Raw genomic sequence first — 25,473 nt, 5'->3', positions numbered from 1 at the left:
CCTCCCTCTCCCGTCCGGCACTCCTCCTCCTCCTCTGTTAGGTAGTTTGAATGCTGCCAGCCTGTGTCAGTCATTTCCATGCTGAACATTGTGTTTTCTACAACTGCGACTCCACATGTGTGTTTTTGTGAGTATACCTCACTGTTATAGTGTGTTGCTGACATGAAGAAGTGCTGCCAAAGGGGCTCATGCCCAGGTACATACTCTCACCAATGAACACACAAGCCCAAACAAAGTCCTTGTACATGAAGGAGACTGAAGTGACACATTATGTGTTCTTGGGTGCTGGAAGTGGCAGAGTGTCATTCTGCATACTGCAACGTGTGAGTGTACGCTGCTGGAACGAGGGCATGGAGAGCACAACGGGGAAACACAACAGTGAGACGGCGAGTTGTGAATTTGGGTCATCTTTGGTTTTACTCATGTGCTTTAATATGAGACGTGATGTCCACAGCAGCCTTTTAAGTTACTGTTGAAGCAAGAGCAGCAGACCAGCAACTGTGTTTGGGTAGCAGTTAGCAGAATCGGTTGTCTTAGATTTTGATATCCAAAATAAAATTAGATAGCAAAATATATCTTTTATATTCTTTGAATGTTGCCAAATATTTTCTTTAACAGTTTGGTTTATCCATTGCAAATAACAAAAGCCAAATATGTTGGAGATCCTATGCAATTACTTGATAACAAATATTTAATTTTATTCATTTTAGTAATAGTATAAATTGTTATTTAACACATCATTTCATTCTAATAGCACAATATCATTCAGGTAGAAAAACAGCTACTGGTATCACTCAATCCCACACAAATAATTGGCCTACTCATCTGAGATTAAGCCACGATTTAATTAATTCATGTTCACTTCCTACAATTTTAATGCCACATTAGACTTTGTTTATCCCCTGGACTATTCCATGTGTTCCCAGTCACAGGGGTGACATAAAGGAGGCAGCTTCATCTGAGGGGCCTTGCTAATTAGAATGCAAAGTGAATCCGCATGTAAGCTTATTAAATCACTATTATCCCTATTAACACAATGGGCATGATCCTCTTCTACCGACTGCATCCTCATTTTATGTAGTGTACATCGAGACAAGCGGCGTCTGTCAGATCATCTCATTTGAATTTGATCGCACACACATAATTGTGCACTGGCAGATAGCGATGCTCAAATCCCCACACATGACAGCGTTTTGAAGGATCATATAGATGCAAATGCAGCCATGTAATTGCGCGAGCAGTAGATCCGCGCTCACAAGGCTGGATGCTGTCATGTCAACGACTCATTCCATCTGCTTTTCATCTTTATTTTATTTTTTTTTCACAACCTAATTTACATACCAACCCAAAGCTTTCGAATTGTCTCGTCTTATCTGCTCTCCTCCTTCCTTCTCCGCCTCCTCCTCCTCGATCTCCTCCACCGACCTATCTCATCTGGTCCAAGCAGGAGTGATGGAAATGACAGCAAAGAGGCAGATGTCTCAGCCAAACACCCACAATGACAGGGAGGAGGCCTCCTGCCTAGTTTCTCTTCTCTCCTCCCATCTCCTCTTCTCTTCTGAAGGTTCCAACTATCTTTGCCTCATTTCTTCCATATCTGACATGTGCAAACACCTTGTGAGGGAGAACGCATCAATCCTTCCACCCCCACCTTGAGTCTCTTTCGCTCTTTCCTTCTCCTGTATTTTCCGTCTCTGTCTTCTTACTGCCTCTCCTGACCTCCCATTATTCTCAACAGCTTTCAGATTTTTACATGTCAGGTGCGCGACTTGAATGATTTCTGCATCTGGGCTTATAGGGATTTAAAACATTCCTTATGCAGGCCTGCATATGGAGATAGATAAAAGCCAGTGTGACGGCAGTGTGATGCGCTACCAATCTACTCATTTGCTGCAAGTCAAAAGAGCAATGATCCTTTGCTTTGGAAAAAGGACTTGGCTGGAAGGGATTGTGAGGAGGAGGACTGTGCCAAGACTTTTTCTTGCTGTGCTCATTACTATGATTGTAACATTGTGCTTGCATCTGTAAACCACCTGATTTTCCTTTTTGTGTTTGGTAGTCACATCCACTGTTTCACATTGCATTCCACAATTAATGAATGTATCTGAAACTAAATGTTTTTGGAGTGAATGCAACATAATCTGCCATTTTCACCTCATATTACTTTACTTTATGCATAAGGCCTAGAACATAACATTGGACATTATGCATGGGTTATCTTTTTGAGGAGGGAAAATCTATAGTATCTGTGCGTATATAGATAGTATAATATATATGCATATATGTTGTTAACAAACCGACATGGTGGGAACATTTAATATAATGATTGCAGAGGGTTGTTGACCATGCATTCACCTTTACACGTGATTATTTGCGTTTTCAATAACTTCAATTTGTAAATATAAGTGAAATATGCTAATAAAACAAAATATATTATAATCAGCCTGCAGGCAGAAAGCATGTAGGAATATACCAGGTGGTTCAGATAACAACATTTCAATAGATGTTTTTCACAGCAGATATGTTTACTTTTCATAGTAGGAAAAGCACAGGTGGAGCTAATAACATTAATGATGGACCTGCTCCATTAAATGTCCCAGTAAACCATTCTTGTAAGCCAGCATGCTCAATACCAGGGCCCAGGAACTAAAACACATGGAATGCATTCATTATTAATGTTATCCATTACATGTGTGCTTTTCTGGCACGTTGGTGGATTCCTTCTTGAACTCTGTGGCATTTGATATGAACCAGGCTTTGGGAGTTTGGAAGACAGCATAGATCATATTTCTCACCCCACCACCACTGCACTTATCAAGGTGAGGTATGATCGCTACACAAGCAAGAAGCCAAAGACGATAAGAGTTAACGTCTATAGTCGCTATAGTACAGTTTGTGCTAGTTAACATGCTAGAAACATCCAATAGTTGTTCACATGCAGGTGAACATGCCAGTGCTCGTTAACATGCTAACACTAGCATTGAGCATATACGACTACACACACCTTATGTATTCAAGTATTGTAGCACGTACAGCGTGCACATGCATTGTTATGTTGCAGGACACAGAGATACATGCATACTGTATGAGTATGCCAGTACACACACTTCAACTCCCCTGCCTCTCCCTCCCCTCCTTCATCCAACACATAACACTTCCTCCAAAATGCACCGGCAGTGTGTGCCGTGCAGGCATGAGATAACGTCCCAGAAGTTTTTCAAGGGCAGGACGGGTGCTCAGACATCAGAGGGAAGCCGCGTCGAGCCGAAGCTGATTCATTACATGTGTTGCATCTGCTTCCTATTAAAAAGCCCAAAGCACTCTGGCTGTCTCTCTCGGTCTTCTCACTCTAACTCTACAAACTACCTCCAAGACTCCTCGGCTAGACCTCATCTCTCTAAAAGAACTCCCTCTTCCTGTGTCTGTCTTCTAAACTCACTCCTTCCTCTGATGACATGCCTCTGCTCCTCACTAAGTCTTACAGATTAGAGAGTCTCTGAGGCTGAGACAAATATTTCATTTGGTTAATAAATATAAATGTATTTAGTTAATTTAAGTAAAGAGATGCTTATAATAACCATTCATTTAAAACATTTATTCTAAATGTTATTCTTTTTCCTCAGAATCTTGTGTTTCAGTTTGAAGACAAATTGATTAGGAAAACACGGCACGATCTTACTCAGACATTCTATTAAAGAGCCATTTCCTTAGCTGATTGAAGAACACAGTCTAAAGCTACAGACCGATTGGAAGTTTCAGACAGTTCTTCATCTCGCAGTTTTTTAATCACATTGCTCATTTCCTTTACCTCACAATCTCACCTTCGGTGTTTTAATTATGTCGTGGTGAATGATGGCTAGTTTTAAGGTGTGTGTGTGTGTGTGTGTGTGTGTGTGTGTGTGTGTGGTGTGTGTGTGTGTGTGTGTGTGTGTGTGTGTGTGTGTGTGTGTGTGTGTGTGTGTGTGTGTGTGTGTTTGGTAGGCCCTTTTTTTCAGCTTGTGCGCTTTAGCTGATAATTATTTCAGATTACATTAGAGGAAATTAAACATTTCTTAAAAGAACGTGTGAGGGTGACAGAGTTATCAAGTGTAGTCACGGGAGAGAGTGTGAATGTTGCACATCCAAAAATGTAATTCCTTCTACTGCTAATAAGATCATTTTCAAGTGTTAAAAAATAATGAATGGTGTTACAGCAGTTGAGCATAACTACAGTCTTTAGTACTCGGATCCGTGGTGCACAGTGATCATTGGTAGTGAAAAGTGTGTACATTATCAAAAGCAGAATGTAAGAAATATATTCCTTATCATTTATATTAACGTGAAGGGTTCATATTAGGCCGACACTATTGGCTGGAATCTAGTGTTCTGTTGGTAGAACCCTATACAGTTCCTGATAGTAGTAACAATTATGTGTTATGATCTAATATCTGTCGGCAGTATTTTTGTGTTACCTGATCTACATCTGGATTTGCTTATTATTTACAGAGAGTAGTATTCTGTTTGATATTTAGCCAACTTCTGAGTTCAAGTTGGGAAAATCTCTGTGTGCAGTCAGACATTCTGTCATTTCGAAATCTGTCTGGGCCGCTGATCTGCCCCACCAACAAACTCTTATCAGCTGATAAGAGTGTTTACGCCAGCGTTATCTCTGTCCATTTAAGGGTTATGGAGTTGAGTCATAACTGATAAATCCTTTCCACACAAAACTGTTGCAGAATCTGTGATTGATGCCGTATACTTCCACTTATTATGGCCCCGGTGTTGAGCAGTGACGCACATTTTATCTCCTATTTTCAGACATCTGAAAGATGAAATAAATAATTTAGTTAAAATGTGTCATTGAAGGCATAGTTCATTTGTAATGCTTGATGTTTTGTTCTTTCATGAATGAATCCATCTTTTTACATTGAGCCATCGTTATTACTTCTAACTGATTAAATATAAGCTAACACTATTACAGGCCGTGATGATGGCACCACACAGCTTAACCAATAAACTAATAGCAAAAATAAATGTTAGTTCACATCAGTGACACTTCTTTGTTTGAAAGATATGAATATAGTATGCCAATGAGGCCCTGAAGTTGTGTGTAAATAACATTAATTATGAAAGAATGTGGTTTTGGGTCAATGCAAAAAGCTTTCCCGCATAATCAAATCAAATCAATTGAAATATACATGTATGCAATACATTCAAATCATTGAATTGCATTCTCTATTTTTATTTGTATTTATTTTTCCAAGGTTAACACTGCAGCAGCTGTTGAAGGGTTGAGAATAAACAGTTTGCATTTTATTTCATGCCTCCGCATTACCTTTAAAATACTCGTGGTGATTGAAAGCTCTGCTGAGATCATTTCAGCTTTGAGAGGTACACACTTGAAAGTTAATGAATAAATAATTTTCTCTCTTAATCTCCAAAAGGTTTTTGCTGACCACTAAGTGCACATGTGGCATTTCCAGTGGCATGTACCACAACCTGCAGTTGTTTTACTGCCACTTTGAATCTGCCCTCTTTTTTGAAAAGGGATTACGGTACAACCTCCAAAGTGAACGTCATTTGAATTTCTCTTGTTAGCATGCATAAATCTCTTGCAAAATTCACTCACTGCTTTCAACGCTAATAGTGTACACAGAAATCAAAGCTGTGCATTTCTTGCAGAGCAACTAGAGAGGAGGAATATCTGCATAATGTTGGCTCCGGCAATGAAGAGCAAAACGCCGATCCACAGCATCGCTCTCTAGCCTTCCTTCCAATAACATCATTAGCATTTCGACATCATCGGCCTAATTGTTGTTGGTAGCTCTGAGAAATGCTTGCCTTGAAGTGGGAGTCAGGGGGGGAGAGGAGGGGGCTGGGGTGTTTCTGCTGTAAGGCCTTGTGCTTATCAGTGCAGGGCAGATACTGTTCCTATGGTCCTGGCTGACAGGTGAGGTGTGTGTGTGTGTGTGTGTGTGTGTGTGTGTGTGTGTGTGTGTGTGTGTGTGTGTGTGTGTGTGTGTGTGTGTGTGTGTGTGTGTGTGTGTGTGTGTGTGTGTGTGTGTTTGTGTGTTGTCATTGAACCCCCGGGACAGTTGCTGAGGGATAGGTTCGTATTTGGGAGCAGGTGCACCTCCCCTCCCCACCTTCCTCTTCTCTTGCCTTGTTCCCTCACTCCCCCAGGAGGCATATGGTGAGAGTGATTGGAGAGACCTGGGGCCCACAGGGAGTGCTCCTCTCCCAGTTCATCTGTTCCAGACAGGGCCCTGCGGGACACTCAGGCTCTCCTGAGGCCTCCTTTGGCTGGGAATCAGGCCGAGTAAGCGGCTTCGCTTTCAGGTTGATTGCTTTGTTACAGTGCTGGGCGGTCGCGGTGGCCACCCCAGTTAGCTCTACACTATGTAGCCTTGTACACTGCAATTTTGGGTGCGGGACTCATGCCGAACAGCTAATAGGTCACGCCCTCTAATTTGTTTGCTCCGTACCCCATTTGTGTTGCTTTTAATCTGCTGACTCTTGTCGTGTCCTGGTGTCATTACTTGGAATAGCAATGCTGCGATTTCACAGGCTCATATTTGTGAACCAGCTTACAAATGTGATGTAGTTCTGAGTGCACTAGGAGAGAGAGTTATGAGGGCATTTTAGGCCTTGTGTAATATGTGTACCTCTTTTATGTGGTCATTTATTATAAGGCGAGCTCTATGAATAATGTATGATTAAAAGGCTTAATGGATACACTGGGACTCGTCAAAATAAAAGCAAAAATCCATTTGCTCTCCCTGTAGTAAATCCACTAGCTTGTCCTTGGGCTAATTTCCATCTTGGGACTTGGTGGGGGAGTGAGTGCATGTCTTGATAGCTATTTCAAGGGAGGGAGGTGTTGGTTGTGCTGTAGAGAGAGAGGGAGAGGAAGAGGAAAAGTAAAATGAGACATGGATGAGGAACAAAGCCAAGAACACCTATTTCCCGTGATGCCTCCTTCCTTCATCTCACTCTATCCCAGACCCTTTCTTTCTCTCCTTCCTTCTCTCCTGTCTCTGTCTCTCACCATCTTATTGCTCCTTCCCCCTGCCTCTGAGCAGCTGCCACTTCTGAGCCTGAAGAAAATGAAGGCAGATGAATCAATTTGGCCTGTGGCCCTAAAGTGCACTTGTCTGCACCCCAGACTGGGCGGGGGGGATAATGAGCCGATAGATTGAGCCGGTGCCGGAGCCCGGCACTGAGCGCCGAGGTGCCTTTGCCCGCCGCACCACCGGGCCCCACTCACATACACACACACATACATACACACACTGCTGATGCCTCCCTGAGCAGCGGTAGCAGGCTGTCGCTGGGTTAATGGGGGTGAGGGTCCTTTGCGCAGGACACTTTTCAGAACAAATTAGAGGAAGGATCTGTATCCGTCCTCTTCAGCCCTCCCTTCCCTGTATTGCCCCTGCTCCTCCCGCCCTGTACATGGGAAGCCCAGAAAGCAGATATTGTAGCGTGGAAGTGCAGAGGAGAAAAGCATAAAGGCAGCTAGAAAGGAAGGGGCTGGCAGGGGGCAAGGTCCAAGTTCCTGGGGTAACGAGGATTGACACTGGGACAAGGCTGAGGCACAGCCTCCCTGAGCGCTGTTGACAGGTGACGGCAGGCTAGGGAGAGACGAGGCAGTCAGAGGAGCTGGAGCAAGAAGAGGAAAAGCGAGGTCAGGGACTAACAGCTTCTCTTATTCAAGGAGGGAAAACGTAGGAGACCGCGTAGCCCCCCCCCCCCCGAAAACGCCCTGCAACTTGAAGGAGGTAGGATCAAAGGAGCAGGACAACAAAGCATCACCTGCCAGCCACTAGCCAGCATCCTGCTGAATGATCGACACTGCAAGGAGAGTAAGGAAGAGTGATAATAAAAGGAAAGTTAGCCAAACCTAGCATGAACCTATGTGAACCGCTACTGCCTCCTTCGATGCCTTGACTAGCCCTTTCTAAGTAGACAGGCTTTGTGACTTCACCCAGGGTTAGAGTACTATAAATGAGCAGACCCAAGTCGGCACTACTCAACTTGGGGGGAAATTAAGATGCTGGAGGGCCCTTTGAAGATAATTAAAGAGCACAGAGCGGCAGCCTCCAGAGAGGGACTGCAGACATGTTCAATACCGAGACTAATGGAGCTAATTTCCAGTACATTATTCATGTAAAACACAGGCTCTTACTTAGCTATGTTTTTCAATGTCTTCTCTATCTGTCGTCTTACTTAAGTAAAACTGCTCCCCCCCCCCCTCCCACACACACACACACACACACACACAAACACACACACAGATTAACCTCATTTACTTGCCGTTTCAACCTGATTAACCTTGTCTCAATACTGCATGGGTCAAACCTTCAATGTAAACAAACTTAATCCACACAAACAACCTATAACTCCTTAAAACAGCCAGGTTGCCAAGAACTGCTCAAGGTTGTGCAGAAAATTACCTCAAGCATGGTGGAAAGGTATTATGGCCTTGAACTGTGTCACCACTTGCAACCAATCAGATCTCAGTAAAGACCATGAGCCCCACCCTCAAGCTCACTAACTTGTCCTTTAACGTTAATGAGTACACAAAAAAGAAAAAACAACACATGAAAGCTGTACAGTTGGGAGCTTAGGGCCAATTAAACACCTCCCCAGACAGGAAATTAGTCCCTGCCTTAATCACAGGCAGTCAGCGTTGCCAATCTTTTGTCAGAGTTGGTGAATTTCTGCCTAGATCAATTGCTCTCCTGTCCCGTTGATCAGCGGCTCAGGGAATGGTCCTTGCACACTTCATCATTAACCTAGGCGGCTAATTAGACGCTGTGCTCTGATCAATAACCAAGTTGATTGCTGACTGGGTAATGTAGCCACAGGCCCTGGAGGAGACGGAAACACTTTGGGCGCCTTCAGGAATTTGTCAGCAACACTAATGCTGGGTAAACAAAGTAATCAGCGGCTGCACTTGACGGCGACGTGACGCCGACTGTACCTTGACGCTCCGTCCCTGCCTCCATGCCTGCCAGCCTGCCTGCCAAGTAGGGTTGCTCTCTTTTTGCTCTCCTTGAGAGAAGGAAATCAGAAAGGCCACCATCTATTTTGAGATTCAAGGAGTGATTAGGCTGACAGCTTGTCGAGCGAGAGCGAGAGAGGCAGAGGGAGAGGCGGGTAGAGGTGGAAGTCAAACCTGATTAGGCCCACCTGCCAGGTTTCTCTTCCTTCCATCTCTACACCCTGATTGCTTGGCGCCAGCTCCCTCCTCCTCTCTGCCACACTCACCCCACCCCACCCCCGTCCTGTCACTGTTGACCTCAGCGTACTGCTAATGCCCCTTGGCCAATCAGCGTGCCTGCCCTCGCGGCGGCAGGGTAATTAAAAGGGAATTGTGTCTACTTGGCATCTGAGCTGGTGGGCACGAGGGTAGACAAACACTCTCTCTCTGCCACCTTGCCTCCCTCCCTCTCTCCCCGCCAGGTGGTAGCGTACAGGACCTGTCAGATTAGCTGATGACCCTTTTAATTCTAGACCAGCCGGGGGCCATAATTGATATTTACCAGGAAAGGTTAATTGTAGCAGTGATCTGCTTAAATTACAGTGGAGATCAGGAGAACGGGGCCAGCCACCGTGCGCACCACCAGGGGAGCTGCTACATGCAAACTGCTAGTCAAATGGATTACACCCTGCGGCCGTCGCCACTGTACTCCAAGGTGGGGAAGCAGCACGGGACATTGTGATTGGATGATGCTGCACCAGCACATAGTCTTCCTTGCTGAGCTCGCCAACCTCCCATCTGGCTGGGAATTTGAATGCATGCCAACTGTGGGTCTTGATGTCCTGCAATAAACCAAGCCATCCAGGTTCCAACATTAGGGTTACCATGATGTGGGTGGCTGAACACAAATACTGGCATGTGTACATTTAAGCTGCTGATTTGGATTTTAGACTGAATTCAGCAGTGGGTCCTAACATTTACTGATTCTACCTATTCAGGAAGATTATATTGTTATACTATATGTAGGCCACGGCTATGGTAGGCAAATAAAAAATGTCTGGATAGTTTGCCTACCTGATGCTTGAATGTGTGTTCTTGTCATACAAGATCACTAACTAATTATTCTATGTGCAAAACATGGCAGGGGGAAAATCCATCTTACCCAAGTTAAACAAATAGGTTGTATTGTAGTATAATAATACAATTGATTTAAACCTGTCCTTTAAATCAGTCCACAAAGAAAACACCAATGACAGCTGGTAAACCTTCACAGCTGGGTTTACTACATTGTTGCTGCTGCGTTCCTGTTGCTGGTTGGTATGTTGCAGGTGTTTTTGCTACAGCCAGTTCTGCTTTGCATTTAGCCAAAACACAAACTGACACCATGCTTTGAATCAACACGCAGACTTTGCGTTTCCCTCAGGGTAAGAATAGAGGGACCATGGCCCATAGAAAGTCAGTTGAAACCATTGTAGTTACGCTGCGATGTTAAGCATAGATGCCCAACTTGTGGAATATGTAGATCCCAGGAAGTGACAGAAAACAACTTTCATCTGTGTCCCGTTTGAGACATTTGAACTTTTGATATGAAATGGATAGTTCTGGTCCTCAATGGCTGCGTCAAGTTCAAAGCTCTTGTAATGTAAAAGAAACGTGTTAATGTGTGAGAGGTCATTTAAAGATCAGTGCACAGTCTAAAAAGTACCACCTCAACTGCTGCTCTTGTTTCAAACGGAAACCAAACAAATTACCTACTTTTTAAAATGCTATGTTGGTGGAGGGGATACGATTTAATTATTCAATAATTATAATAGCATACAACCATGCAGGTATATAATTAATTAATAGTAACTGCTTTTCCACTCATTAATGATTCATCAGTAGGAAAAACAACTGTACTGTTTTTTTTGCATTTGCACAGAGCCTACATGTTTGTTGTACTTTGTTCTTTTACTATTTCCAGTAGTCTGTTTGTTTCATCTTTGCCCTGAGGGCCCTGTGCAGCCAGAGACTAAATCCAAATAAGACTTGGGTGTCGACTCTGGCATGGTCTTTAGGTTATAACAGTTTGAATCTTTCTCCTTTCCATTTTCTGAAAGTAATAAGCCACTCTGCAGTGATTCACAGTTCTATCAGAGCAGCTTTTATAATTATACTTTATGCCTCTCAAATGTCTGAAAAGTAACTGCCAGTATATTGCTTAATTGTGAACATAGTGGTTTGGTTCATGATGAAAGGACATGATTTGAAGATGTCCTTTCTCTTGTGTCTCCTGCAGATCAAACCTTTAGCGCCACGTCCGGTCAAAGTCAGCGAGGACGAGACGGTGCTGGAGCTGAGCCGACCGCACAGGAGCAACCCCAAGGAGCAGCTCAGCGAGGTAAGTCATTGGACAAGACCTTTCACAGACCTCCTACAGCGAGACAGGCTATCCACTTTCACAGGTCAAGGCAGGGGAACCCTGAGGTGGAATGTAGGGAGCGGGCGGGCGACAGCAACATTGAGGTTGAGATCAGAGAGTAGCTAGTGCAGTAGCTCCTGCTGTTTGCAGCTATCGCCTCATAAATCCCCTGTGCAGTGGCAAGAGACCGGTTGGCTGGCAGCACATAGACAGGAAATGATTAGGCGAGTCACACAGCATCACCTTGTTGGCCTGGCATTATTTAACCACGGCGCGGTTAAATGTAGACATGACCTAACGCAGTTCATCCAGGTGTGGGCTGACCTCGCCGACCCCAGAATGGAATGAGTTAAAGAAACTGTTCCAATTATCGCTGCACCGGCGTCCATATGCTAGCCCATTTAGAGGATGAGTAGGTGGCAAAGGAAAATGGAGGCCAGGCATTGGTTCAGCATAAGGGATGAAATAATGCAATTTAGATACAGGGGAAGTAATGAGAATTTATGCAAAATCCCAAGCGGCTCATTTTAAATGAATGTAGAAATATGCTTCCTAACTAATGCCTGTCAAGCAGACCTCCCAAACCTAACAAAATTCAATCAGACTGTTCATTTAGCTGACGAATACAGGAGGAGAGGGAGAGAAAGAAGAGGAAGGGAAATGTGCAGCTCCCTTTCCCAGCTGGGGTAAAATGATGGAAGGAAAAAGATTTTAATTAACTTATTAAATATATTGTTTTAAGCTATTCAGCATTCCAATTTAAAATCCAGCTTGATGGGGAGGGGAATCACCCAGCCTAATTTTTCCCGTCTTTATCCTCTTTTCTCTATGCCTTGCTGCTCTGTTTCTCTTGTGCACTGTCCCCCCTCTTCCTCTCATACTATTTCTCTTGAATTTGTGTAAAAGGCTGTCTTTTAATGAAAAAGTCAGGGGGAAGAGGCGGGCTTGTCAGATAAAAGACCGACGCTGGTTGACAGCCCTGACAGGGATATACGACAAGCACAGAGAAGGCGGGGGGGGGGGGGGGCATGGAAGAGGGGGGTGGTAGAGTAAGGGTGGAAGTGGTGGTGGTTGCGGTGATGGAGTGGAGGGGGGGGGGGCACTGTTGAAAATTGCACGCTGTAATCGCCGACAGTGTTAGATGTGGCATGTCTCTCTAATCTGCTGCCAAATAAATGGTGCACAGACGCTGATCGTTGTAACCACGGCATCTATATCTCTCCATCTCTCTCCCTCTGCCTGTCTTCACCTTTCTCCTCCTCTTTTTGTCTGTCTGTCTGTCCCCCTCCCTGCTGGCTGTTGTATTCCACTCAGTGAAGGCCTGGACATGATACACACAGCGAGGTTCCTCACCAACACCCTGTCACTGTCTCCTCTATATCTCGTATTCTTTCAGCTCCATGAAGTCTCTGCCACCGCAGTGAAAGCACTGCTAATTTTCGTAAAACACGCTCCACCACATCAAAGTGGCTCCATAGCTTTAAAAGCTCTTAACTAATGATGCCGCGTCTGCAACGAGTAAAATGGATTTCTCTTGTCTTACTGCCAAAGGAAATAGAGACAAATGCGACATGTGGACGCACCCGCCTGCACGCCTCTAAAAACAGTCATGCATCAATTTGGGAGCAAGGGGTAAAAAAAAAAAGAAATGCAGGGGATGCTGTTTGTTCATTGCCATGGTTGGGTCTTTATCTGTTTATTTTGACTAGGTAATTGTGCCTGCGGTGCAGTGGGGCCCCGGCACTAAGCCACACAGGGATTAGGGAAATATGAGGTGGTGGAGGGGGTGGGTTCCACTTCATCTGTGTCCTGTGGAGGAGAGGGCGGCAGTTGTGGTGCTGTCAGGGTCTCTAACACCCTCCTGTATCCACCCACACCCACCCACATGCACCCAAACACACCCAGCTACCTGATCTGGCTCAGAGGGCATGCATGTTTGCATCCCTTCCCTCATCATGCTCCATCGAGCTGTGATTGGCCCACCTCTTGGCCTCCCTGCAAAGACAAAAACCAATAGTCATGTGGGGGAGAAGATGGACTGGACCCTCCCCTCTTGTCGCCATGTTTTTCTTTTTCTTTCCTTTTTTTTTTTAGTAAGGAGAGTGGAGGAGGGGGCATGGAAATGGGGAGAGGATTAGGGGGCGGATTTAGCAACATTTCTCTTCTCCGAGGCTGTTTAGTTAACCCTTAAATGCCGCCAGCATCCGCCCCATCCCTCTCACCACCATAATCACACACACACACACACACACACACACACACACACACACACACACACACACACACACACACACGCACTCTCTCTCTCTCTCTCTTGTACTCTTCCCTCCCCCACACTCCCTCTCTGGGGCGGGTTCTTAAATCCTTTTGAAGTCCTAAGCGCTGCAGAAATCCATTGAGAGCCATGTATAATGGCTTTTAAGAGAGAGTGTTTAGCTGGATGCCGACCCTATGGCTTATGAACCACTGGCGTTTTAATGGATCCCCCCCTTTCCCTCCCCTCTTTTCCTCTCTTCACTGGCACTAAATCCAATGGATTGTCCCTCATTATCATTTAAATAAGCCTCTCTTTCTGCTCAGAATGCTCCAAGTTGAATGAACTCTACATAGTAAGCCTAATTCCAAATGGCCTTGGCCTCCCACCACCTATGCACATATGCACTCCCACACACAAACGCATGCATCTACACACACATCTAAGTGCACTCACAACATGCACACTCACAGACAACAGGCCACATTCTCACTAAAACACACCTTTGGCCCTTTTGTAGCCACACATTTTGCCTTCTGTGCAGTTCTTCCTCCCCTCTCTTCCTCCCTGCTCTCTGGTTGCGGTAGTGAAAGGAGCAGAGAGGTTGAGCAGAGCGGGAATAGCCTTTTGATTCCCGCAGAGCCTGCTTTCCGGTTAGCGGCAGGACTCCTCCCTAATCGTCACGGCAGGAGTCGTCCTGCGAATCAGAGGGGCACACAGGCGTTGATGAGTGCTGAGGCCTAGAGCAGGTGTGGGAGAATGGATGAGGGGTGTTGGGAGGGTGCAAAACAAGGGAGGCAGTGGTGGTGAAGGTGTGGGGGAGGTCGCTTGGATTGACGGTGGACCTATGGATGAAATTGGTCTAGCAGAAAAGTCCCCTCCAGAGACCAGGGGGGGAGAAATTGCCAATCTAGACAGAGGAATAAAAGAAGTGAAAAGTGGAAGTGGAGGGAGGGATTTGGAGATTGGTATTCGTGCTGGGCTCTGACAGAAACAGCCAGATAACAGAACAAAACCTTGCTTTTTCTGTCCCCATCCTGCTGTTGTTCAGCATTTAGAGGACTGCATTAGAAAACACAGGAGGAGTTTGATACCTGCATGAAGAGATATTTATGGGCTGACGTAACACAATGAAGAACAGTTGGATTGTTCACTAAATGTGTCAGACGCCATTTTTTTAAAAGATCCCACAAAATAAAGACAAAATTGAAAAACACCATCTAATGAAGGACAGTGTGTCGTGTAAGAGAGACACAATTACACTTTAAGATGGATTGTCTTTCATAATAGATATTTGCCCGTAAAGGATATAAAACATGTCTGAAATGATTTCTTATCTTTCGATGCTACTCTTATTCAATACTGTTTTGTATTGAGTGCAAAACAAATACCTGGAAAATGATGAAATGGAATAAGACGAGAAGCCAACATGTTCTGCTGGCAGGGTACCTGAGCTGTTACTCGCTCTCAAAACAAGCATTTCTCTATCAAGGTGTGTTTTATCATTGTATCTACTGGTGCCAGTGTTGGATTTACTCCCATGTGTCTATCAATGTCAGACGGCACTCTGCAAGTGAGTCCAAACAAATGAATAGTGACAGTTAATCCTGACCTGCACTGCTACGCATTACCTATATTATAAAAGCATCTGAAGCGTAAATCATTTTGCGTACAAACATTAGAACATGTTATTAACCAGGTAAGGAACCCTATGTAAGAGTCTCATGTTGTAAATACAGCATGTACACATGTAAATACATTTACGCAGCCTTAGAATGACTATTGTGCCCGATTTTAATTCTAATTTTACCAAATAATTCAGGTTTTCCACAGCGTGTTTCGATCACAACAGTCTCTCCGCAGGACAAGAGTTTTTAGAGCAGGTGCCGCTCAGCTACCCCCCATGGTGGAGGCCAGGATGTATGGGATTAATGTGTGCAGGCGTGGGGTACATGGCGGGACGAGTAAAAGGTTAACGTGAATATTGATATTAAAACGCCGCTGCTTCATCATGTCTGTGTCAGCGAGTGAAACGCTCCTTAAAGGTCATCCCTGTTCTCCTCTCTCTCCCTACAGAGTTCCACTCACTCGCTGTCAGGCCGTGGCTACTCGGTAAGTGGCATTTTCATGCTTCATAGCTTTACGGCAGAATTACAATCTCCAACGACCCGCTTTATGGCCCCGGTGCTCGACATTTTAATTATGTTAAATAGAGTAATGGAGAAATCATGATATTAGGAACATTAATTCTGGCTGACTGACTGATTAAATTGCAGGAAGGTGTCCTGCACTACCTTGGCGAAAAGAGCCTCGTTTTATTGGCATCGATCACGGCTGTTGGCCGGTGCTGCAGTTTGGCTGCGAGAGTTTTATGTCTTCCTCCAGTGACTGTCAATGGAGGATCCTTTTGTTCACATATATGACAATATGCCTAAAAGCCTCTTAAAGGCCCCTGTATCTATGCAATAAATACAGCAATGCATGTACATGTAGAGCTTCAGGAGGATCCACAGCAGTTAAACAACTGAAGGTATATTAATGAGTCGGTGACATGGTTTCCGTCATACACCATGTGTGGTTCAAGGCAAAAGTGCCTGAGAAGAATATTTAATGATGTTTCTTGGAAAACGTCAACCCAATCCTTTTTAAATATACACTCGCTCACAAATTGTCAGAGCAGGACTATTTGTGTCCCTTGAAAGCATCTGTTGCCTTGCCCCAGTGCTTTTTCGAACCGTAAATGTGTGCGCCTCCCCCCTATTGTTTCAATGATGTGTCTAGTCTCTGGGTAATAGAGACAGCAGTCGTCCTTTATGTCCTTTGCTTAAAGGAGAACTAATAAGAGGAACATTCTTTAAAGTGTGCTACTTTTAGCTGATGAGTGGCATATGGCAGTTCTTATTGCAGCTTGGAAGCAATCATCCAGACAAACAAAACAACTATAAATGGTTTGTCATCGTTAATCTGCCTCAAAGGAGTGCAGTTAGAGCGCTGAACAAAGCTTAACTTCAAAAGACCTTGATCTCTGTGCGATCTTTTTTTTAAATTTTGTTTTAATAGAACATGTCACATTCCTATTCCCCGGCGGCCGCATACTCACAGATGGATGAAAACAAACAAGACCTTCCAAAAAAGCTTGTGGAGCCCTTTGGCTCCAGCTGTCAGTTTGAGTCGGCAGAGAACGAGGCCTTCTCTTTATCTGAAAGAAGGAAGGGAGGAGTCAGAGGGAGAGGGCAGAAATGGAGGTGGAGGGGGCTCGCGGTGGTGGTGTGGGGTCGTTGGTATTGTGCAAGCAAAGGAAAGTCCGGTAACCGGGGCAGGAAGTTTCACGTTGTCTCTGCTCTCTGGCTGTGCGATGGAGCTATCTGCAGCGTTAGTAGCCTCTGGGCACCTCCTGGGTGCTGAGCTCTGACTCTCTATCTGCTCTGCTGCCGGGCCCGCTTGATTTCTGGGGTCTCCTTATCTGTAAGTGCTTCAGGCTTTACAGTATGATGGTTTCGAAGGGGGGAGGGGGGGTCGGAGGGGCTCCAGGGAACTGCCAGGCAGAGGCTGAGTGGGTTTGGGAGGAGGATGACGAGGAGTGGGCCCGGGGCTGCGTAGAGTGTTGTGGCTGGAGGAAGAGGAAGAGAGAGGCTATGTATGTGGGTGGAGGGCTGTTTGTGAGGTGGGGAGGGTCAACGAGGCGGGCACACAGGCGAAGGCAGCGCCAGCAGCCACCAATAGCATGGACAGGGCTATCTTCCGGTTAACCCCGGGCACTGATCGCCATCTACTGCTCTGCCTCTCCACAAACACTCAAACAATCAAATTGTTGGATGGGGGCTGGTTATCTGTCACAAGACACTAAGAGGTAAAAAAAAGTAAATCCCTCCCGACAGTTTGTTTTCTCTACATCTCTGGGAGATAACGCCTCTTCTTGTTTATGCTTCCATATGTCTCCACTCGTATGTTGCCTGCAAGGCTTGAATGGCCTCATTTGAATGGTGTACACAGAATGTAAAGGACGTGTCTGGGCTTTAGTGCCAGACTCCTGAAATGGGGAAATTGGAGTCACCAGAGTGTTTTGGACTCATTATCTGCTGGTTTTCATTTATCTCATTGTGTTTTTGCAAATAAAAAATGCTGCACTGACGGTCCATCATCTGCACACATTCTGCAAACACATGACACGTCTCCTCATCAGTCTATTGTTCTTTGTCTCATCTCATTGTCGTCACTTCTTTGTTTCTTTGTCTAGAACAGTGAAAAAAGTTTCTGCAGGCTGGTGCAAGTGTTAGTTAACATGAAGCTGCTCGCGGCTGTTCATAAATCTGGATGTGTTCATTTTTGAGGAATTCAGTTGTAAGTGATTGCAGATGTTTTTCCCCAAGTTGCTGCCTGAAAAGCACCAAAATAAGTCAAATAAATGAGCTTAAAATAGATTTTGATTCTACAGTTACACAATGGAACAAACAACACATCTGTATATACATGTACAGCACACATGCAGGAAGAGCAACCTAGTGCAATTGTTGACATATAGTGTTTTCCCTCGTCTCTCCAAAAGATCTATTAAAAGTCATTAGACAAAAGGTTTGATGTTCAATTCCACAATAAATATATCATGAACTGCATCATACCAGAGGTGGTTGGCAGTGATTTCCTGATTGAGTTAACTTTAATGCCATTACAACAAACATTGTTAGGAGCTTATACTGCAGGACAGACGGGATACGTGCTATAGATCCGTCTCAACACACTGATTTCACTCGGTAGGGTAATGACAAACATATATATAAGCGCAATTATGTGTGATATATGTGTTTATCCAGGGGATGACATTGCTGGACGTGGAGTCCACACCCCCCTCCCACCCCCACCCTTCATTCCCCATTCAGGGGTGAGAGCTTATCTCTGGACCGTAGAGTCCAGCAGCGATATGTAGCAGCAGGGACTGAGACTCACTATCTCGCTCTCTGTGGAAGACTGGATATGGAATTGTTTATCAGGCCGACTCGCTCCCGTCTGCTTTGTGCAGGCTTCATTATAGCCTCGGCTCTGTTTGGGAGACAATATCTGTGCCTTGTTTCCTGCTCTGCTACCTGCTTGTTGTTCCACTGGAGATTGGCCTGGGCTCTGGCGATTTATCATCCTCTCTCAGGGGCTCCTTGATAAAGAACCCAACATCCCCCTCTGCGCCTGGGAGATACGGGCTGCAAGAGATGGAGGAAATGTCAAAGAATCTCACTGAAACTATCTGGCCCATCCTGTGGCTACCCCTGGGCTGGATATACTGTATAGAGGAGGAGACGTTTTAGCTAAGCGAAAAAGACAACACACCTCCCTTTCCTTTCAGATGAAGTGATTGAGCCTCAGTCTTCCACCGCCCATCTTTTAAAACCACCCAAGGCCAAGCTCCCACTCGTGTTTTCATGCACGATAAAGGCATAGAGCTTTGTCCGTGACAGTATAATCTGACTAGTCTGTTTTGGGAGGGTTTATCTCTGCGATGTCAGGGAGTAAAACCTTAGCCCGAGTGTTTGGGTTGAGCAGGAGTGCTCGGAGCTCTCAGACACACCCATTCTTTATTTCCCCTGCTCGGGTTGTCATAATCATATTTTACGCTAAACGAGTCCACACTCTAAACAGAGCAGTCTCAGAGTAATTTGTGCATTCTTTAACAGCCTTTTTTAATTGATTTGGCATTCACAACCTTCACATTGTGGCAAACACACTTCCCTGTCAGAGTGACAAGGCTTTTTACAAGATCTTTATCGAATACCAGGATTATGTCACTTAATTATAATAGAAGCCATTAGAAGCTTCACGCTTTATTAAACAAAACGACACAGATTCACTGGATTAAATGCTAAACACAGCGTTTGAAAGGAAATTGAGTGTAAATTATACCTTATACTTAGAATAATTATTGCAGCAAGGATTTTGTCGGCATACAGAGCTTTAACAGAAAGCAATGGCTGCTTCCCACACAGTATAGGAAATGTCCTAACTGCCTCTTGAGTATCTCTGTATATCACTCTGTCTCTGCTGCACTGCTTACTCTTCAGTGGGGTGTGCAGGTGTCTCCACACTATCGGCTCTGCACATGGTGGAAATTAGTGAAAGAGCCCAGCAGGAGAAGGCTGGGGCCCTGACATTGTCCTGGCCTTGGGGTGGGGCGCTGCCTGTCAGGGGCCTCTCTATGAGTGCTGTCCGCCTTGAAAAACCTATTTGTTTATCCCCGTGTGCGGTCCGGCTTCAGATCCTGGGCCCTGCTGCTCACTGCGCACCAGGGACCTGGGCTGTTGCCGCTAGCAACAGATAAAAATTGCTGTTAACCACAGCAGGGCCCACAACACATCAATCAACAGTTCTGCAGATAAAGGCTGCAGGCTTCTAGGGCCCCGGCTGAATGGCACGGTTGAAAATCCTTTTCCAGTGGCTGAGCACACACAGCTCTGGTGGCAGAGGCCTGCTATCATTCAGAGCTGAGGAGGGAAACTTCAATGCAGCTCAGGCTTTGTTCTAATGGAGATGCATTAGAACAGCACCGGCACAAAGGGGGCTCTGGGAGAGGTCATTTGAATAAAAAGGCGACACTGTGAATTAGCATTGACCGGGCCTCAGAAAAACCAGCCCCAGCATAGTTCACTTGTTCTAAATGAACTCTTAATTGCTTTTGCCACTTGGCTTTGCTCTTAAGGCTGTTTTTAAAAGCCGGGACGTTCAGCGTCACCGCTCTACACATACCCTGTTCGTTAGGACTGAATTGAGATCAACGATTGGAAAGGCGTCGCAGCGAGGTGACTTCAACGGTTCATTCTAACCTTTTTCAATCTAGTTCCAGCACCCTTAAAGCCCACGTATGGTGATGGCTTCTGGTGCCTGGTAATGAAAAAGAACAAAAGTGATCTTTTCTAATATTAAATCCAGTTAATGTATTCCCACATGACGCTCGATGCTATCGCCCATGTTGGAGTTATTCCAAATGAAACACGGGCTCTCATGGGTAAAAGCATTAGTTTCATCCCCCTAAGCCCAGCCTTGATTATCATCACTCTTAGTTTGTCCTGGATGCACCGTCCCCTAACTCACATTTGCCCCACTTTAAACAAATAGCCCTATAATGCAACAATCAAACAATGCTCTGAGGATTTGTTTACTGCAAGCTTTCTCCCCATTAAGTTTCACGGACACTGTAGACAAATAAAGTGGTAATTCCACTTTATCATATGTTACATATACCACAATCAAGCAGCAATTACATGCTCCTTCCATTTGTAAGAGCTCCCAACGCCGACGTGGATGTTTTAATGAGGGCTGTAATGAACGCTCAGGGTGTTTGGCAAGTCTCCGAGATGTTGCTGGGGCTTTTATGGCTCCCCATTATAACGTACAATTTGCATCAGCAAATTACAATGCTCCATATCATTATCCTGCACCAAGGCCCGATCATAAATTAGAGCTCCAATTACAAACATCTATCTGGGAACGGGGAGTGAATATGATGGCAGCCCACCATAAGCAGGCAGGAGGGAGAGAAAGCTTCCTGTGGATTGTGGGATGAGACTTCCATAGAGGTGTGATATTCTCAAATCTTGCCCTTATGGGGAATTCATGCTTCCAAAAGAAATAAAGCGTTTTGGGGGGAAAGAACGTCTGCTAGTTGTGTTTTGGCAGTTCCATATGTCATATTTCACGGCTCGCTGCACATTGAACTTTTTGGTATTTTAATCGCTTTCCTTCTGCTAAACACAACACCCACTGATTTTGGTGGCTGACTGTTTCACACTATGAAACTATGTAAGCCTGTCCGTTCAGCTGTGCAGAGGAAGGGCCTCGTCCATTGTGTCTCAATTCAGACCAGGCTGTCTCTGTCTCTTCCAATCTCCCTTTGTCTGACTCTCTCTCCCTCTCTCATCCAACTTGATTATACACTGGAGGGAACATAATAAATCATAGAGATTTATCACGCTGCAGCTTATTAATTCAGCGCCACAAGTGTAATATTAGTCTGTGTCATTTAAAGAAGCAGGCTTTGCAGCATTGCCAATGTCCCTCAAGGAATCCAGAGGAAGCCATTTTAGTTCGAGCATAACCTAATGACAAAAAAAGAACATATTTTGCGAGACTTTTAATTTCCCGACGCATGTCTTGGTTGTTCTTCACTCTTTCTTCTCCATCGCACACCTCCCTTGCACTGACTGATATGGAGATTCAGTGCCCGTCTCGCTCCTGAGCGCTAACAGTTGTGCACCTGTGTTGCCTGTAATCCGCGACCTGTGACCAAATGGAGAGGTAGAACAAAAGACGTACGCCAACAGAACGCTTCAGGCTCCAAGCAGAACCCACCTCTACTGATGAGACAAAAGGCCTGCGGGTCTCCCACAAACCCACAAGAGCTCCCCTACGCTGCACAAACAAAGCCTGAAATTAGGAAGAGCCAGAGGCAGGCCCATTTCTACAGCAAAGCTAAAGAGTTCCTTTCTCATGGCCTCAGTGGATTTCCAGTATTAGATTGTAATAGGGCACGGATACCAAACAACACTTTCAGTCACAGATTTTGAGAAAGCAGGTTTCTTTTCCGGCTTTCTCAACATTCACACCTCCCACCACACTTTCCCAGCTAATTTGAAATGTACTGAAACCTCCTTGTAGCCTTTGTCAGATGATGTTTAATTCATATTTTGTTTTGCATTTTAACCTTGCATATCTGTAGGATCAAACACATCCATCTGTGCTTTTTGGCTGCAAAGCCAGAGCATAGAGGATGACTGCAAGCCCTTGTTTGAGTTTGAAAGGTCATGAGATGAAGAGACTCTTACATATTCACAAACACCCCCTGGAAATTATTCCTGCTATCTTTAATGTTTCTATGAATCTATTAGGGTTAAATCTCCCGCCCGCCTCTCTAACTCTACTCGCACGAGTACCTTTTCCAAAACCTGTACAAAAAAGTTATACTAAGTAGGTCATGTTCTGCCACTCGTCTTCTAATCACTCAACGAATTCCCTCCATCGGAGCCCCTGAGCCTTGCTCCTGGGATTTCAGTGAGCAACATATACTCATTTGATTTTCTGGCATGTGTTTTCTCTTTTTCCTTTCTCGCTACACCCCTCTTTTTACTTTCTTTACCTTGTATCTGACAGTACAGCAGCAACACCTACCCTGCCTCTAACTACACCACACACATATGCACCAAAACCCCTCCTACTTCCCCCCATGTCTCTCTCTCGCTGTCTCTGCGTCTCTCTCAGTGGAGAAGGTGTCTGACAGTAACAGCAGGTAAGGTATAAGATTACAGGAGAAGCAGGGGCAATTATACCTCCAGCTGATGCTGGTGTGTTTATGAGGAGAGTAAATGTTAATGACAGTGTTGTGGTTTCTCTAGAGGCCGGAGCACAGCTTAGGGAAACCTGCTGTTTTTGTCAGCCTAGCTTCCTGCTTTGTTGTTGTAGATGAGTTTTTTCTGTCCGCCTATCAGATTTGAGTTATTTTTCTTTGTGCTCTCATGCCTCGCCGACACTGAGAGCCTTCAGCTTGGGCTGCCGTGCCTCTGTGTTGGTTTGGTCATTTGGATGCTGACTGGTTTGCAAAGAAAAAATGGCTTCTTAAGGCTTGATAAAGCATATTGGTAAACATCTGTACACACACACACACACAGGCTCGTGTGCAACTGCAGGTCTCTCATCAGGGTTTTGGCTGCCTTGCCACTTCCCCCCTACGTGCCTTCACACACGGCAGGCAGATCGCAGCGATTGGAGGGGACTTTGTGTTTAGATAAAGGAGCTTAATCATAATTGCATGGGGTTTCCAGTGTCAAGCAGTGGCACTCTTCTAGCTGTTCCTGCCTCATAGCAAGAGGTTTCAGCTGCTTATACACCGCTGTCGTAAATATGGACAGCTGTCATGTTCACATGCTTTTATTGGGATTGCATTACTTATGAATGATCAAAACTCGACAACTAACACAGCCAAACATTAAAGCAAGCGCAACAGCACAAGACAAAGCAGGCCAGCTAATATTACTAACCCTGCTCTGTTGCCCCCTCTTTCGGCTTGTTCTGGCACGATATTAGTGCCGCTCCCCACCAGCATCCAGCGCCCAGGGCCAGAAAACCTGCTTCTCCCAGCGGTCCGAAGCTTCTGCGCTAGCTGTGTAAACAACGAACACTGCCCCTGAGATAACTAGCTGACGGCAGCTACTGTTGGCAGCCGTTAGCGTCACTTTAGCAACAAGCAAAGCTTTCTGTCCATCAGGATACTCTGTAATCAGAGAGCTGAGGCAGAGCACCAAAGTCACCTAATGCAAGAACAGGTGTTCAGGCGCAGAGTGGGACTGACAGAGACAGTGATCTCCATATTAAAAGTCTGTGTGGCATCAAAAGGTTTTTTAAGCTAATATAATTTTTTGCAACTGTATATGTTTTAACACAAAGATACACGTTTGTGTTCATCTAGTATACCTTTAAATGTGCTGTGCAGCCCTTCCTCACAGTTGTTATTTGCCATGTTTGACCATATGTAAATCCTTATGCACTTCTGTCTGTGCCAGATGGTGCTCAGAAACTATTTGTCTTTTGATTCCTCTGAGGCTGCACCTGTTGAGGAATCTACCTGTTAGAGTCTGCATCCTCTGACATCTGTTTGACAAAGTTGGACCTGTAGTTTATTTGTGAAGATATTATTTACAGTGTCTGTAACATTAGAGAAATCTTTCAGAAACAGTAGTTAAAAGTGTTGATGAGGAATATGTATAAATGTATTATTCAGTGGAACGTGCACATGCAGTTGTTTTGTGTGATTCGCTCCTTTACAGTACAAAACATCCCTTGAACCCACGACCGTCCCAGTTGGAGGTATGTTGTACATGTCCTGGCTAAGCTGTGACCTTCTTACTGACAGTTGGTTGTTAATGTTTTTCTTCAAAATGAAGGTTATTTAACTGTTTCTCATTGAAATATGCTTTGGCTACAAGAGTCCGCTAAATGCCAGGAAATGTTAATGAATGCCAGACTCACCCACCAGTCCTCTGCCCACGAACATCCACGCTCCAGACCCCATCCCCGGTGCCCTCAGCGTGTGGTTGGCCTTGGCCCCGATCACACCGGGGCACCAGGGAGATTAACTGAGCTGGCTTATTCACTCAGCAGGTTCCCCGACTCCCCTCCACTCATCCTGGCCCAATCTGCCAGCTAGCCTCCTGCTCCACCGAGCCATGGCAGCAGGGCACCACAAGCCCGGCCCGCCTTCATTACGCCTGCCAGATGGGCTGAGAATTAGATTCAAACTCCCACCATGGAGGGAGGGAGTGGAGAGAGACTGAGGAGGGAGGAAGGGAGAGAGGTGGCGGAGGAAAAGGGAGGAGGGAAGAAAGTTGTGGGGGGAAGAAAGTAATGGTTTTTGTTTTCATTTATATTGCAAGTTATTACATTTTAATGTAACACCCCTGGGACCTGGCAGCATTAAATGCCTGTTCTTGAATAATCGACACTAACTGCAAGCAAATGCTAGGGAGAAATGAAATTAGCGAGCGCAGCAATTTGGCACAGTGATTATCGGCTCCTTGGAGGCACTTCCTGATGATTTAAGAATGCTAACATTTAAGCAAGTCAGATCTCATTACTCTTCAAGGTTAAATCGAGCTGTGTCGGAGGGGAGGCAGATGCTTGATTGGAAATAGTGCTTCCTTGTCTTTCCGTGTCTCTCTTCATCTCGCTTTGTTCATGCCGATGTTTTTGACTTTTGCGGCAGCTCACTGCAAGCAGAAAAGACTCTGGGCTGAAATCTGTGAGACCCTGATGACACCTTTTGCCAGCTCTTAATTAGATCAGCAATACTCAGTTTCCAAGGTATAATGTGTGCTTTGCCAA

The 25,473-nt window shown here is 45.1% G+C and overlaps 1 protein-coding gene across 12 annotated transcripts in view; it reads left to right on the top strand.

The window, feature by feature from the left end:
• fbrsl1 (fibrosin-like 1) overlaps positions 1-25,473 on the top strand; it is a 253,600-nt gene that overhangs the window by 96,837 nt on the left and 131,290 nt on the right. For 10 of the 12 annotated variants that reach the window (XM_029439301.1, XM_029439300.1, XM_029439299.1 and 7 more), the window contains exons 3-4: positions 11,244-11,345; positions 15,697-15,732. In XM_029439301.1, coding sequence (XP_029295161.1) covers positions 11,244-11,345; positions 15,697-15,732 — 138 coding nt within the window. The remainder of the gene's footprint in view (positions 1-11,243; positions 11,346-15,696; positions 15,733-25,473) is intronic. The other 2 variants (XM_029439308.1, XM_029439302.1) reach the window with 1 other exon arrangement.

The sequence above is a fragment of the Cottoperca gobio genome, chromosome 9 (assembly GCF_900634415.1).
Source record: "Cottoperca gobio chromosome 9, fCotGob3.1, whole genome shotgun sequence".
NCBI classification, from domain to species: Eukaryota; Metazoa; Chordata; class Actinopteri; order Perciformes; family Bovichtidae; genus Cottoperca; species Cottoperca gobio.
Note: the sequence above shows the minus strand (reverse complement) of the source record. Positions and strands in the feature narration are given on the sequence as shown.